Source organism: Podarcis muralis, chromosome 1 (assembly GCF_964188315.1).
Source record: "Podarcis muralis chromosome 1, rPodMur119.hap1.1, whole genome shotgun sequence".
Classification (NCBI taxonomy): Eukaryota; Metazoa; Chordata; class Lepidosauria; order Squamata; family Lacertidae; genus Podarcis; species Podarcis muralis.
In genome coordinates this window covers 99252393-99269332 of record NC_135655.1, presented here as the reverse complement: position 1 = coordinate 99269332, position 16940 = coordinate 99252393, and the positions used below count along the sequence as shown (strand labels likewise).

At 40.6% G+C, this 16940-nt stretch overlaps 1 protein-coding gene across 8 annotated transcripts in view; it reads right to left on the bottom strand.

The window, feature by feature from the left end:
• Positions 1 to 16940, bottom strand: part of ARHGAP15 (Rho GTPase activating protein 15) — a 380707-nt gene that overhangs the window by 172815 nt on the left and 190952 nt on the right. For all 8 annotated transcript variants that reach the window (XM_028745310.2, XM_028745307.2, XM_077935836.1 and 5 more), the window contains 2 exons: positions 15735 to 15833; positions 12913 to 13039 (listed from right to left, as the gene is read on the bottom strand). In XM_028745310.2, the coding sequence (XP_028601143.2) occupies positions 12913 to 13039; positions 15735 to 15833 (226 nt within the window). The remainder of the gene's footprint in view (positions 1 to 12912; positions 13040 to 15734; positions 15834 to 16940) is intronic.

Below are 16940 nucleotides of genomic sequence, written 5' to 3'. Positions count from 1 at the left end.
GGTGTAAACCCTGGTGCACCAGAATCCCAGAATGGCAGCAAATAAAATCTGCTCATAGGTCAGCATGTCCTGGCCAGGCCTGCACCCAATCTTGTTTTTGTACAATATTGTTTGTCCTCAGTAACCAAAATTACATTATCAACATATACAAGAAGAAAAGTTGTTTTCCTTCATTTGCAAGGAATCGTACAAAACAAAGTGGCACTAATAAAGAAACGTTCCAGGGTGGCAACAGAAAACAAACCAAAAATGCTTTTTGCAGTTCATCAAAACTATTCAGAAATATCAAGTTATAGGAAAACTGGTGCTATTAACAGTAGTCCTTCTAGTTTGGGCAAATATGACCTTTCAGTGACCGAGCTCAAATAACTTTCCCTACATTCTCAGAAAAAATATTTTTAAACAGACCATAAGGGCAGTGGCTACTAAAAACGACTTAAACTCCATGTACCTATCCACATGCGCCCCATTATATTTTAAACTTAGAGAGACCCATGAACATATGTTTTACTTCAATGAATTGACTTTTGTACAACTCTGGAAAGTTTTTAGAGAGTTACGATTAAATATAGAGATGGAAGACATAGAGGCATACCAGTAAATGGACGTGTTTGTATTAGGGTCAGAAAATCTTTCTGCTATCCCCAACCCCATCAAGGGGAAAAAAAGGGGGGAAATAGACATGGTGCTGGGATAGGCAGAGAGGTTTAAACAACTCTGCCTACTGTGGACCCATCATGGGGGCACAAGTCGCACCTGTCCTAGAAAATAAATAGTTTTATCTGACCCTGTTACAATTCCCCAACAATTCACAATGCATAAGTCACACCAGAGAAACATTATTGTACACCTAACGTGTCATTATATTCTCTCAGGGCAAACCACAGCAAGGCTAAAGTCAAACTTGTAATGGCGCAAGACACTCCTGTAATAGTTCATCCTCTACTCACCACAATACATTCCTCCTCTGAGTTGATCATTCTTTCTCTATGAACTCCAGTAGCCTAATTTCTTGCTCCTCCCTGATACTGATATTCATTTTGTTTTTTCCAGAATGTCTGACAATTGAGAAATTTAATGGCTAACTTCCTCATATTTTTAAACTGTTCTTTCACAAAATATGACCATCAAGTTAAGGAGACCCTCCAGTTACACCAAAACATCAAGGTTACATGGCCCTGCTGACAGTTTTATCTTCCCAAAGGCTGTGTGAAACAGTAGAGGTTGTCTCTATTTCATCTAGAAGAAAGTCACACAACATGAGAGAGAGAGAGAGAGAGAGAGAGAGAGAGAGAGAGAGAGAGAGAGAGAATGTACACCTAAGAACTGTGATGAGGAAAAGCAGCTGCACTGCCATTTGTGTTGCATTACCTGAGGTTAGAACCAGAATGGGGAACCTGGAGACCTTCAGATGCTGTTCGACTCCAACTCCCACCATTCCTTACCACTGACCCTGATGGCTGGAGATGCTGTGAGGTGGAGTGACAACATCTAGAGGGTCACAAGTTCCCCATCGGTGGATTAGAAAGTGCCTGATTTCGGTCTGCCCCAAATCTGAAACTCTTCCCTGCAAGCAGATCTCTGCACTGCCAATGATCTCAAAGAGCTGGGAACCCTTGCCCTGGAAATGTCCAGGTTCCCAGCGAGCTCTCAGACTCCCTGTCATCTACCCCAGGAACAAAGGAGGAGAAGGCATAGCAAGCCAAGCAAAATATTCAGGGCCACTGCTGAAATGTCCAGCTATTGACACACGAGACTAAGGGGTAGAGACTCCAGCAACTACATAAAAGCTCCAGCCTTCTAAAACTGGGGAAACAGAGAGAAAGTCAGCACCCTCTTCCAGTTCAGTCAGAATACACAAACAAAACCCTCGACTTTGAAGGTTTTTTCAATGCCTAGGAGCTGTTTGTGCCCCTTGGGGCGCCTCCTCTGGGCACTTTGAGCCACTCACTCATCTAGTCAACAATGAGACTACATCTTGCTTAAAGAAAAACAGCAAAAGTTGGATACAGCAGTTGCGTTATGCCATCAACAACGCTAGACGCAGCAGTACGGTTCCCTCCTATTACTGGCATGCTCTCCTATGGTTATGGCGCAGCATTTCGTTCTAAGCTCATGGGGAGTTTACAAATCATTTCATCATCTACAGATTATTTCCCAAGGTGTTGCCATTTGCTTAGTCATTTGGGCTACCTCTTGCCATTTCATATGCATACTTGTACATTTGGTTTGGTTGTTTATGCAGCCCAGTTTTCCAGGTTAATAATCGTTTTGAATCCTTTTCGAAAGCTGCATTTTGACTGCTGACAATAAGCATTTTTATGACTTCCCAAATATGAGTGCTTCCACTGGTTCGTATGTGTTTCTGCATATGAAGACATGAAATATATATTTGGGACTGGCAGAATATGGAAGTTTGTTTGTTTGCAAAGTGGTCTTCGCTCTATAGGCTGCTTTTACATGCTTCTCCTTAAACTGTTTATCTGGCACGTCAGCAGGCAGCTGGTGGAACAAATAGTAGATGCTAGGAAGCACATTCATTTTTTAAAGCGTTAATACACCCAATCCAAATGACAGTAATGTGCTTCCATCCGTTAAGCTCCTCTTTAAATGTTTTGGATTGGAGGGTCATAATTTAAATGAAATGCAACCGCCAACCTGGAAGGTCTAAACACTGACATTATTTCCCCATCGGGGGGGGGGGGAGAGGTAAGCCTAGCCAGTAAGTACCCTTTCGCTGAATCAAAAATCCTGAACTAGAAGGCTCCCAAATTTAGAGAAATATAGACATTCATAACATAAAAAATAAAAATAAAAATTGCCACCCTTTCTTGCTTCCCCTGCTCCCGCCAAATCATATTACTTCCAAACAACCAGGAAGCTAGCATCTGGATTATTAATAAATAGCCAGGGGGTTTGGGAGAATAGAATATAATGCGACTGAGATTCAGTTCTGTGGGCTACAAGCCTCCTGTTGGGTAGCCCCCATTGCAATAATTGCAAGAGGCTATCAGAAGCGTTGTAAATGACAATGGTAACAAAGAGCGCCATCACTGGTGATTAATAAAAGAACACGGCAGTGGCTGCAGTCACATGCACGGGCATATAAGACCACAACAAGCACGTGGCACTTCATCAGCTTTCTGTTCAACTTGATATCATGGCTGAACTAGAATGTTGTTGAATAAATGAAATTATAGTGAGTTGAAGTTCAGCTTCATAGACTTGTTTCCTGAGTAGTTGTAGCACAGGTTCTAAGTATTATGTTCATCCTTTGTTCAGAATGGATATGGAAATTTATGCCAGCAGGGTTTGTAACAGTGAGAGGTGGTGTGTCTCTCAACACAGTATTTTAACTTGTCTAGCTAATCTGAAACTGGTGGTAGTATATAAATCTCTGAACAACTTGGAACCAGTTTGCCTAAAAATTGCCTTACTCCACATGCACCGACCTTTCCGGTCAGAGGAATTGACGCTATGACAGATACTACACAATACTTGTTCCGCATTTGTAAAAACTCCATGGTTTGGGGTGGCAGCGCCGACATTTTGGAACTCCCTGTCTATTGAGATCAAGCAGACTCCTTCACTGTACAGTGGTACCTTGGTGGTTGAACGGCTTGGCTCCCAAACGCCACAAACCCGGAAAAAAGAGTGTTCCGGTTTGCAAACATTTTTCGAAGCCAAACATCTGACGCAATTTCTGTGGCTTCTGATTGAGTGCAGGAAGCTCCTGCAGCCAATTGGAAGCCGTGTCTTGGTTTTTGAACCATTTCAGGAGTCGAACGGACTTCCGGAACGGATTAAATTTGAGAACCAAGGAACCACTGCACTCTTTTGGGCACCTGCTAAGAACATTCATACAAAGTTGAGGTCATTTTATTCTGCATTAGTATTTTAACATTTTTATGCTTCAAAGTAGGGGTGTGAACTTTTCGGGATTTAAATGTTTTATCTTTTGTAAACTGCTTTCAGGTTTGTTTGGGTTGTTTTTTTTACAACAGTGTACACTTTTTATGAAATAATCTATTGCTAGAAATAGTGACCTTTATTAACCAGACAAACCACACCATCAGTGTCTATGGGACTTTGTTGTATTTATATATTACATTAAGATTCCACTTTCACTCCAAGGAGCACTAGACAGCATACATGGCTCTCTCCCCCATAGTATACCGAAAGCTTAAAATCACTATGGAATGTCTACTAAGAGTATAGCTGTAACTAAATAATTTTAACATATATTTAAGCCTGCAACATTGTACAAAAGCAGTGCCAGTTAGTGATGAATATTTTAGTTTAGTGGGCCCAAAGACTGCCTGCTACATCCCTTTATATGTTTCGCTATACACATTTCACCAATATTGAGTTCATTTTTATTAACAAAAATATACAGCTCTCTCCTTCACAACAAAGATAAAAACGTTTATAAAGAATGCATTTGTGGGTCCTTTATTTTTTATTTTTTTTTGAACTTAAGTCATTCAATGCAGTTTTGAACAAGTCTAAAGAGATTTTAAGGCAGGCATTTTGTATTATATCATTCCCCAGGGTTATATGTATGATCGTCTTTACTAAAGCTTCTTTCGCTCCCAGTTGAATAAATATGCATTTTATTTCACTAATCTTGAAACAACAGGAATAAAGTTTACCCAGGTCTTTTATACCTCAGAGAACAAAACAAATACTACAAATCTTTAGAGAGAAAGGATATACAAAAAAGGCTTGAGGTGAATGTTTCAAAGTAAATATTCTTAAATGATGTGCAAATTATTCCAGCACTTGAACACGATTTATGAAAGCAGATTAAGCAGCTGAAACAAGAACCTAGTTTAAACTGTTGGGCTTCAAAGTCAAAGATGAGAGGTGGTTACAGGAGAGGGAAGAAGAAACCAGATAGCAATCTATGGTGAAGATTTCCGATTGATATTCTTTAATTTACTCTCTCGTACATTAGCTATCTTTTCACTCAGACTTAAACATAGCAGGAAGTATAAAATTGCCTTCTTTTTTTTGCAGCAATGTTCCATAAAATTGAAATATGTACTGGTGGTAATCGAGTAATAATAATGAGATAATTAACAGCTTAATGACTAGTTAACTATTTATTGTTGCATACAAGAAGTGAGCAAAAGAACTTGAACCAATAACATATCATCCATCCCAAAGCAGTTATTGTTTATGGACAATCTACAACTCTTCCCTTCATGGAGGGATTTTCATATGGTTCAGTAGATCCTTCTTGCTCTCCTCTACCCACAGCAGACATGTGGAGAGGCACGTGCTGGCAGCCTACAGAGCAGGCTGCAAAATGGGAATTCTGTACATATGTTTTATACCCCCCAGTCAGTCATTCCCTTGCATGAAGTTGAATGCACAGATTTCTCATTGCCTGGTTTGGCTGGACTCACTGCATATTGTAGTGGTGGAAAGGAACGGATGGACTGAATTGAGAAAGCCCTTTTCTCCAATTTTTCACCCACTTTGAAACAATCTGTTTTGTTTTGGCACTGTTGGGTGGTTAGGTGAAGAGAACAGACCCTCCAAGTCCCAGATTTACAGAAGCCGTCCCGGTTTCTGATTCAATCCCGGAATGTCCCGCTTTTCCTTATGATGTCCCTATTTTCATCAGAGAAATGTTAGAGGGTATGGTAGGATGTCCCTGTTTTCATTGGAAAAATATTGGAGGGTATGGAGTTATCCGACCCTAAAGCCATCTGAAGGCACCCCTGTCTAAGGAAGTTTTTTTAATGTTAATTTTATATATAGAGAGAGAGTAGGTGGGGCAACCCAATAAGATGAGTGGCGTATAAATAGTAATAGTAGCAGCAGCAGCAGTAACAACAACAACAACAACAACAACAAAAAACCACAATAATAATAATAATGGAATAGTATGTCCCAACTTTCATCAGAGAAATCATAGAATCACGTTGCAGGGTATGAGAGAATGGGCAGCTAGGTAAAGAGGGGAAGACAATGAAAACAGCCACCATTCTCCTGCCTTGCCCCAAAGTCCTGTTCTGAGGTCCTTTTTGAATTTTGGGAAATTCAAAATAGCTACTGTCACAAAACTTGTCACCTTCTCTGTACAATATCGGTGAAGATTGTACCCATGTATCAATACCACTGACCAACAAATAAAGAGGGCACAAGACTAATAACTTTTTATGTCATGGTGTAATAGCCAATCCCACATACTCATGAAATGTTAAGTACAGCCCAATTGTAAAGAATGATTAGTGTTAAGTTCACATGGTTCTGTAATGAGCCTGCTATTCTATTAGGTAAAGGAAAATGTAATGATCTTACCCAGAGAAGATTAATATCTAACATTATTATGTCTTAAAATTTAGATAGTTCAATAAAAGCGAATTAAGTGAACCAATACGAGTTTTCTCTGCCAAACGTTTAAATGGATGCTATTTTAAAATATTATTATATTCAAACTAATATTATCAAAAACTGCAATGAAAAGAAAACTGGGGAGTGCTATTATCCTGCTGTAATTATTAGTGATTGCATCAAATAATAAATGACAGAGAAATAATCAAGCTGGAAGCGGGAATGAGGAAGTGGATCCCTTAATTTAAAAGCTATCAATACAATCTAAATTGCTACCATTTCCAGATTGAGGAGATAGGTAGCATCATAACGTAACGGTCTTGATCCAGAGACCCTTATGCATAGCAAGGGGCTGCATGAATCTGTGTGTCTACACCTGCCAAACAGATGACTGCTGCAGTGAGTTTTACAGGGCCAATCATCTTGCATGGGGAGAGAATGTATAATGAGATGTCTTCTGTGGCATCATAGGAGCATCTGTAGAACAGACCACTCCCATGTTGCTGTGGTAACTTTTATGAAGGAGCACCAGATGAACAATATCGGTAAAGATGGTACCCATGTATCAATACCACTGACTAACAAATAAGAGGGCACAAGGCTAACAACTTTTTATGTCATGGTATAATAGCCAACCCCACATACTCATGAAATGTTAAGTACAGCCCAATTGTAAAGAATGATTAGTGTTGCCAGAGTGGTGCATGCTCTAGTTATCTCCCGCTTGGACTACTGCAATGCGCTCTATGTGGGGCTACCTTTGAAGGTGACCCAGAAACTACAACTAATCCAGAATGTGGCAGCTAGAACTGGTGACTGGGAGTGGCCGCCGAGACCATATAACACTGGTCCTGAAGAACTACATTGGCTCCCAGTACGTTTCTGAGCACAATTCAAAGTGTTGGTGTTGACCTTTAAAGCCCATAACTGCCTCAGCCCAGTATACCTGAAGGAGCATTTCCACCCCCATCGTTCTGCCCGGACACTGAGGTCCAGCGCTGAGGACCTTCTGGCGGTTCCCTCATTGCGAGAAGTGAGGCTACAGGGACCCAGGCAGAGGGCCTTTTCGGTAGTGGCACCCGCCCTGTGGAACGCCCTCCCATCAGATGTCAAAGAAGAGTTTGGATTTGATATCCCGCCTTTCACTCCTCTTCAGGAGTCTCAAAGCAGCTAACAATCTCCTTTCCCTTCCTCCCCCACAACAAACACTCTGTGAGGTGAGTGGGGCTGAGAGACTTCAAAGAAGTGTGACTGGCCCAAGGTCACCCAGCAGCTGCATGTGGAGGAGCGGAGCGGAGACACGAACCCGGTTCCCCAGATTACGTGACTACCGCTCTTAACCACTACACCACACTGGCTCTCTTATAAAGAGATAAACAACTACCTGACATTTAGAAGACATCTGAAGGCAGCCCTGTTTAGGGAAGTTTTTAATGTGTGACATTTTAATGTATTTTAAATCTTTCTTGGAAGCCGCCGAGAGTGGCTGGGGAAACCCAGCCAGATGGGCGGGGTACTACTACTACTAATAATAATAATAATTTGTGATGGGTATGATTGCTTCAAACGTTAAGTATGCTACTGCTGGATCAGGAGAACCAGGTGAATAAGACTATCATTCAGGGGCACTGACTTGCCCCCCACATTGGGGGGGGGGGAGTACACTAAAACAGAGATGTCCAAATTCAACTGGGGGTATATGCAACAGCAGGAATCCCACCCCTCAGCAGGCACTCCCTGCACTAGACTTGTACCAACGTCAAGGGACAACACTGTTTCCAGTCCACAGTTAAGTAATTATGAGAATATTGAGTGCAGGAAACATAAGAGTCCATGGCACCTTCTCTTGAAAGAGTCTGAGAATGAAGCAGCATTCATGCAATATTATGAACCCTGACGTGGCCTGAAAGAAACAACCAGCAACGGAATGGGTACATCATCTGTGAGAACATAGCTCCGTCCTAGGCTGCCTCACTTAAAAAAATAATGCATCTAGCTGTTTTACTTACGGATATACAAGGAACAGCAATGAGAAGGAGGGATAAGAAGTATCAGGTAGCACATATAGGGCTGGAGAATGAAGAAGGAATGGTTGCTCCTCACATGTGAGAAAGTCTGGCTTGTAACCCAGATCTGCCCCAAATGAAAAATTCAGACTCCTGGAGTAGACAGAGAGTCTCTATCACCAACATGGAACATTGTCTACTATCAGCTGACTTTATGGCTATAACATCAGCCTATTTTTGGCACTTTTAAATTTTTCCTCTTCATTCCCTAGCATTATGCAGCATCATGTCTGATGAAGAAGAGGGGCAGCATACAAACATACAAAATGTGACAGTGATCCAGAAAACTGAAAGGATCTGCAATTTATATTTACCAGGGCAATGTAAGACCTTCATGCTCACAGGGGATGTGAACCGATCTACAGCAGATAATGCAAACCCCAATGCTCTTGTAGTTTGAGGATTGCTGAATTGTAGATGGTGCTGAAATATACTGCATCCTTTGAGAGCCATCAATGAAAAGCCTATATCACAGTAGTTTCCTATACCATGACCATAACATTGAAAAGAATTAACTCCAAAAGTGGTTTGAGTTGTGCAAAGCATATTTCCTACCTTAAATGAGAATCTTCCTTACTAATTATTTCAGTTCCATGGTTTGCTTCAGTTTAAATATAAACAATAATAATTAGGTGATATACATCAGAGTAGGCCCATTAAAATTGTAGCCCATTGATTTCAGTGGATCTCCTCTGGGTATAACTTGGACGTCACTCATAATAATAATAATTATTTAAATGTATATATTTCTTTAGTTTGCAGAGAAGAGCAAATAACATGAACACCACAGAAATGCATTTCAATTTTTTAAACACCTTTTGCAATGCCCTCATTGCAAATACTGTAACATACCGTCTTTGTGCTCCGCAGTCAAACTGGACAATGGAACGACCACCTGTTAACTGCTAACAACATGTCATTACCAGTTCTCATGCCTTTTTAAAGCAATTTTGGCTCTGGCTGCCGATAATTCTGGCGACGATACTGGTGTGAACATTAAGGGCATAGAAAGCCAAAGGCAGAAAACTGACAATACAGTTTGTGCTTTGACTACGAATAAGTAAGCACATGCTAACATTTTTCTAATTCCACATAATTACTGAGTCTCAAGGGGCTGGAAGAAAATTCCAAATACATATTTGTAAGGCAACTCAGTCTATACTATTTAAACACACACAAAGCTTAAATCAGTCGGATTTCACGTTGGATTGTTTCTACTTCTAAACACAAAGTTTAAGCACGACAGGGGACCCTCAGAACTTTTTGTAGTTCAAGTGCTGGGTTGTATGCTAACTTTATATCATTGGTGGGAACTTGATCTGTCTTCTAAATCATTACTGAAGAGATGTTAGATTTATGATGCCAAGAAGCATAAAAGACAACAACAAATGGTGAGACAGCTTACTGGCGTTTTGCCCAAAAAAATGGCAAAGAGGTAGAGGCCCTTGGGTTGTGTCTGTTCACCATGAGCCATTTTTAACTAGGGTTGAATAAAGCAATGATATAAGGAGTTCTACCAAAGCTAAGATTTACATTCCAATATGTACAAACTAGAAAAAGACATGCTTGCTAAAGTAATAAATATATTCCATATTATTTCTACATAGATGTATAATTTTGGGACATTGAGTACACTGATGCCTTTTCGCTGGAAATTAAATCTGTTTATTTGGCTATTTATATCCAAATTACTTATCATCTCAGGTATAGCTAACTGGGACCTACATGTACCAGTTAGATAACATTTGAAAGCCGGGGGCAAACAACTCAGGAAGGCTGTTGTATTCATATCCTGCTTGCAATTATTAGCTCAACAGTGGCATTTGACTCGACAGTGCTGGAAACAGAATGCTGGGCTAGATGGACCTTTGGTCAACCCATCAGGGATCTTAAGCTAAGATCCCTAAGAGTTGGTGAAGTAGTGCATGAAGGCGAGCCTGCAGCTTGATGATATTCAGCTTTCAGATTCAATGTTGGCGGGTCACATCCGTCGCTCAAAAACAGACCAGAAAGGAAAGGGTGTCTTGGTTCGGCTGATGGCAACCATGAAAAGTGGTCCCTGCCCCGTAAATGACACAAAAAAGTTTCTGGACCTCAGACCCCCTGGTTCCGGCCCTTTCCTAGTACACGAGGATGGGTCCCGTCTTGCCAGACAGCAGTTTATTCGTGTGATGCGCAAAGCTATTGAAGCTTGTGGGCTTCCAGTTAAGGAATATGCTGCCTACTCTTTTAGGACTGGGGCCTTCTGGTGGTTTACCCTTACTGGACTTCCTGCGCATCGGGCAGGAGCCAGATATAGTCAGGTCCATTCAATGCCTAAGCCAATACCACTCACATTCTGTAATCAATAAAGTTGTGGCCAAATTTGCCCAAGAACATAAACCTAATATCCGTGTCCTTGTGTGTGTTATTTCCCAACGAGAGGGTGGCTGCAGGATCTTGACACGCAAATCCGCTCCACTTCCCAGTGGGGAGGAGTTGCAGTGGACCGCGTGGTCACCCACTACCTGCCAGGGGTGGGGGATTTTGTCCCCCCTTGCCCAGGGGTCCCGGCCACATCAGGGCCCGGCCAGCCAATCCCCATGGTCAGGGGGGCGTGGCTGGGACCGTTTAAATCGGAGGAGCGAGCCAGAGGGCTTCCCCTTTGGCTCGCTTCCTCAATCACCCGCCCTCCCTCCCTATATTGCAGGTTTAGGCACTGGCCTTGCTATGGACCTCGGTTGGTTGCCGTTGAGGGGCCTGGTAGGAATTTTTCCACTTGGCAAATTGGCACTGGCCATGTGGTTTTTGCCTACCTCATAGCAATCATCACAACTTTGTTAGGGTTGCGGTTAGGCATTGTTTGACCTTGTGATGGGGAAGGGGAGGTGTGGCCATCACCTGCCCCTCCAAGCTTAAGGGTATTCCGTTAAAGGAATCTGGGGGTGTTGATCTTGCCTGAAGCCTGGGTCGGGGGCTAGGGCCATGACACGACCCCTACGGGAATACCAGGAGAGATTGAATTCCATGTGCTTTAAAAACTTAAGAAGAATTTTGCTCAATCAGGCCAAGGGTTACCTAGTCCAGCATCCCACAATAGACTGCTAGATGTCTCTTAGAATCCCCCAGGCAGTGTGTGATAACCGACACAATGAGAGCTGTGTTGACTTTGGTTGTGCAAGTGACAGGATCACTTAGTGAAAAGTCACCATGTCCTCGCTGGTTAACAAGATATATAACAAGCTGGTTAACATCTATATACCAGCAACATTTTGTGAACTACTGAATGTGCTGTTTTAGTTTTGAGGAGTTGTTTTTTAACAAGCATTGTGTTAGAAACCACGCACCCCCTCAATCTTGCACTCAGGCCATGGCTTAAGTCTTTGCATAGCGTATTATTATTATTATTATTATTATTATTATTATTATTATTATTATTTTAAAAAGCATAAAAAGTTTCATTGAACACATGAAGGCTACCCTCCTCCATGGACTTCTGCCATTCCAATATGTTATACCATTTTTTCTGAACTTAAGTTTGCTCCACTGCATGCCATCCCACATTTTGTCATTAAAAGATTATTATTCTTTCATAGAAACCCCTTCGGCAGTAGGGCTACCTGTCCATGGTGATACAACAAATAAAGGAAGGAAGGAAGGAAGGAAGGAAGGAAGGAAGGAAGGAAGGAAGGAAGGAAGGAAGGAAGGAAGGAAGTTGAAGATGGCCATTGCAGTGCCTGGAATCAAGGGAAGAACCTTGGACAGTAACACTGAAATGCATGAAAGAAGATGTAAGTGGAATCATCTGTCTTGACCAGAAACTTGGGCAGGGATTCAGACTTGTGGAAACAAAAGCAGTTTTTACCCAGTTTCCTCCTCCCATTGAAGACTCTACAACCACCCTATGCCCATTTGAAGGGATTCCTGATCCTCATGAGCTGATCTGGAGGAGATAGGCAAGCCTTAATTTTTAAATCCAACTGGTTATAGGAATTTCATCCTTCAGCTCAACACACAGCTTTTTCCAAGTGTTTGGACTTCCAAGTATTAGAACAGAATTAGGGTTAGGAGCCATTGGCTAAATATGAATAATATGAATTGTGTTGGCCCAACCGCTTCCACTTCGGTTATCTAAAACTCTTTGCTTTTCACATTCTCTATGAGGTGGTTCAGTCAGCTTAATATTTGCAAAAGAAACATGCTTCTGATTTTTCTTTTCATGCAGGAGAAGTCACAAGGTCATGAAAATCGTGCCCCTCGCCATTACACTGCTCAGGCCTGTAGACCTCTTGCATAAAGAGTTATTTGCAGAGGCCAGCCAATATATCATCTAAACCAGTTTTACGTTCTCTCATAGTTCCATGCTAATGCACTATATGAAAAAGTACTCTCGTTGATCCAATTGTCTTCTTGCACAAATGTTTTGGATGTCCTCCAAATCAGTCAGATAGCTGCCTGAATTGCATTACAATAAGCATGCTATGATGTAATATTTCTTTAAATATACATAAGAGGGACTTACTCAAAGACCTTCTGTTTTCTGCCTTTGGCTCCTTAGATTCAGCCTCAAAGCTGCTCAGCAATTCAGAGCTAGAGGATCTTGCAAGCTTGAACTCATTTTTCCTTGACCTGTTAGTCTTCTCTTTGGGCTAGAAGAGAAAAATGATAAAGAAATATATGGAACAATATGCTTGATTTAAAATGTCTGACTGAAAGGAAACAGAGACCAAGAAAACTAAAATACGTTTATCCTATGTTGACAAAATAAATATTTAAAGTTTTGAAAAGTATGGTACAAGATCTGTTCAGCACAATGCTGCTAAAATTGTGATACTTATAAGTGGGTTTTGATTCTGCAAATAAAAATTAGAAATGAAAATACATGCGGGACTGCTATATAAAAGTTGGGCACTTTTATTTGAAAATACCAAACTATGAGAAGATTTTTCTCCCCTGTCTGTGGGTTGGACCCTAAGTTCATTCCTGCCAGTGGGAGTATGCTCTGAGTAAAGGTCTGTTTAGGGTATGCTTCCACTGGTAGAGGGGGAAGTTACATAATTTTTGCTGATTCCCCCTTCTCACTGAAATAACCAATATCAATTCTCACACTTGGGGGGATTATTGCAGAAGGTTGATCCAGAATGTGGGAAGTGTTGCTATAGCAAAGTCATCTGCCAGTTCCCCTACTGCAGAGTTTCCCAAACTTGGGTCTCCAGCTGTTTTTGGACTACAACTCCCTTCATCCCTAGCTAGCAGGACCAGTGGTCAGGAATGGTGGGAATTGTTGTCCAAAAAGAGCTGGAGACCCAAGTTTGGGAAACCTTGCTCTACTGCATTAAAGGCCTTCTGTCCTGCAGGGAATGTGTTGGAGAAGCAGACCCCTCCCTGCACTCCTTGGATTAACTTTTGGCATCATCATGATATCAAATGACTGACAGGTAGGTAAGTTGGGCAATAAAGATCTAGCCCACCAGGCTAAAAAGGTTCTCCACTCCTGTTCTACGAGTAAGACTATAATCCAGGACTCATTTACTGGGTAATAAGTCCACAGAACACAGCACAACTTACTTCCAAGTAAGCATTATAGGATAAACTATAAATTAATTTATAATATGGCTTCTGTTTTGCTTTAAAAACTCCATATGTTGAGTGCAGAATTGAGGTTTCATTACTCAAGTGTCCACGTAAACAATAATTGTGAGAAAGATTTTTGATTTATTTGGCGGGGAGTAATTTAATTTTTCCCTTCCTTTATTCTAATCAGCTTAAGGAAGCATATATATATATATATATATATATATATATATATATATATATATATTTCTTGCACACCCATTGTTTCCCTACAACAACCCCGTAAGATAGCCTGATATGACAATAAAAATGGTCATTTTAAACAATTAAACACCAGGCATGGGCAGAAGTGCACTTGCCATCACATTTTCCAATCACATTCTTGGTAAAAAAAAAATCTGCACAAGAATTAGTGTTGGGGGGGGCACCTTTCACTGTAGGCAATGAGCGCTTCCACCCCACCCCCACCCCCATGAAATGCTAGCTGCCATGCAGGGTAGAGAATTGTTTTTCCTGATTGCAGCCAGGGAGGGAAGGCTTAAATCATGGGTAGGCAAACTAAGGCCTGGGGGCCAGATCCGGCCCAATCGTCTTCTCAATCCGGCCCGCGGACAGTCCAGGAATCAGTGTGTTTTGACATGAGTAGAATGTGTGCTTTTATTTAAAATGCATCTCTGGGTTATTTGTTGGCAAAAGAATTTGTTCATTCTCCCCCCACCCAAATATAGTCCCGCCCCCCACAAGGTCTGAGGGACAGTGGACCGGCCCCCTGCTGAAAAAGTTTGCTGACCCCTGGCTTCAATCTTCCCTCACTGCATCCTATAGTACCATAGGCTATCACTTCCCATGCCATGCATGCTTTTTTTTAAAAAAAAAAAAAAAAGGAAAGACACACATGATGGCTAATCCTGTGATTAATGTAATTTATAGATAGGCACTGCAGTACAGTTTATTTAAAGCCTTTTGAGATAATATCATCACATAGGATTTTCAGTTTCAAGGTGTTTTACAATTCTTATTCATTTGTCTCACTATTAGAGCTTTAAAAGAGGTGTGTAGATTGGACATCAAAATGCCTCCAAACCGCTCGCAACAAGTTCTATTGAAAAATGCAGCGAACAAGGGCAAAAAGGATACATGCTGCACAAATAGTTCTAGCATAATTAGGAGAGTTGAAAAGTGAAGTTTATACTAAGTACGTTCAAATGCACATGAGGGGTGGTGGTGGCATAAATAGAAATTGGGAGGGAGAGGCAATTAAAATGGTTGTCAGAAAATACAGTCCTAAAATACCAGTGAGAAAGAAAGGAGTAACAACAATCAGATACATCAGAATATTTTATAGTGCTATTCTGGCAAATAAATAATATGAAAATGCATAAAAGACTCATACGTATTAATAGTCATATGAAAGATTATATACTGTAGATAGCATAAATAGAAAATGTAAAAATTCATTAGTTATTAAGCGCTTGTGTGCTTTTACAACCCACAGTAAACCAGTGTTGTCATTATTTCACAGCAATAAATGCACCATTCTGTCTTAGGATAGAATCAAACAGCATTTTAGTCCAGCAACACTTTTTATCTGGAATATTTATTTATTTATAGCATTAAAAAATGCATATAGGTCTTCACACACACATTTATATAGTGATTTAAAGGGGGGGGTTCACATTATTAAGTTCACTTGCTTTAAAACTTGCTTAGATGTGTAAGCACATGCATTGCTCCATGATACTTTTATCAATAGCCAAAACAAATACATACCAATCTGTCAATTACATTTTTTATAGCATTGAACCACTCCAGTATGATGAAGTCAATATCTGAGTGAAGAAGGACCTCATTTCCGGATGCTGTTGTGATCTAAATGACAATGGGAAAATCATAGGTAAGCAAACTGTGTGAGACACACTTTTTCTTTTCATGTAATTCATTTGAAAAACACAGACGTTTCAATACCTTGCCATTTTTTAATGCCACCGTTTCTATAATTATGGCGTTTAGGACATATCCAGAACGTAGGAATGTAGGAAGCCTACAGTACTTACTCTTGAAATAATCCCCATTGGAAAGTAAACTTTCCAAGTAGATGATTTTCAGTGCTTGGAATTAACTAGCTCAGTTTAATGAAGTTCACTAAAGTAGTTCAAAAATCACTGATTTGGATAATTGCTGAGTGAACTAAAGGTGAATTAAGTTCATTTCGTGGTAAAACTCTGAATGATTTCTAGCTCATCTTCACATTCATTCCCTCCCCTCCCCTTGCAGCAGGAAGCCTGTGTTCTTAGCTTTTTCTTTTTAAAGTAAGTTAATTGAAAATGTATAAAGGTGGTTAGAAAATAAAACATAAAGCCAACTTTCTAAGGCTTATTAGGCAGAGATGGAGGCACTGCTGTTGCTAAGGTTGCTTAGTCATTTAATCACTGTTGCTAAGCAAAACTACAAATGCAGGAACAAAGTGAATAATGCATTTTGCCTTTAACAACTTTGTGGCTGGCACAAATAAAACAGGATGAGCAGAATAAAATTACGAGGAAGGCTTCACCTGTTGACATTTTGTCTGTCAGACATCTTATTACTTGTGTATGGGCCCTGTTTTACTTCATAATTCAGCATTGCAGCTGGTAAAATTCCGAATGCTCATTTGGTGTGTGTGGGGTTTTTTTTTAAACCAAGGATGATTAATAAAATCACAGAATTGTAGAGTTGGAAGAGACCCCGAGGTTATCTAGTTCAAGCCCCTGTACTGCACTAATCTCAATATGTGGTCATCCCTCCAATTTGAAATCATACCAAACACTGCTTAGCTTTGGAAATGTGCCAGCAGTTTCCCCTGCTGAACCACTAGATCAACTTTTTATAAAAAGTTCATTTGGATGAATTTGAGCTGAACTAGTTTGTTTCGTAAAATGAACTGGAACCAGTTCCTCTTTTGAGAGGGTGAACTAGAACTAGTTCCTTTTTAAAATG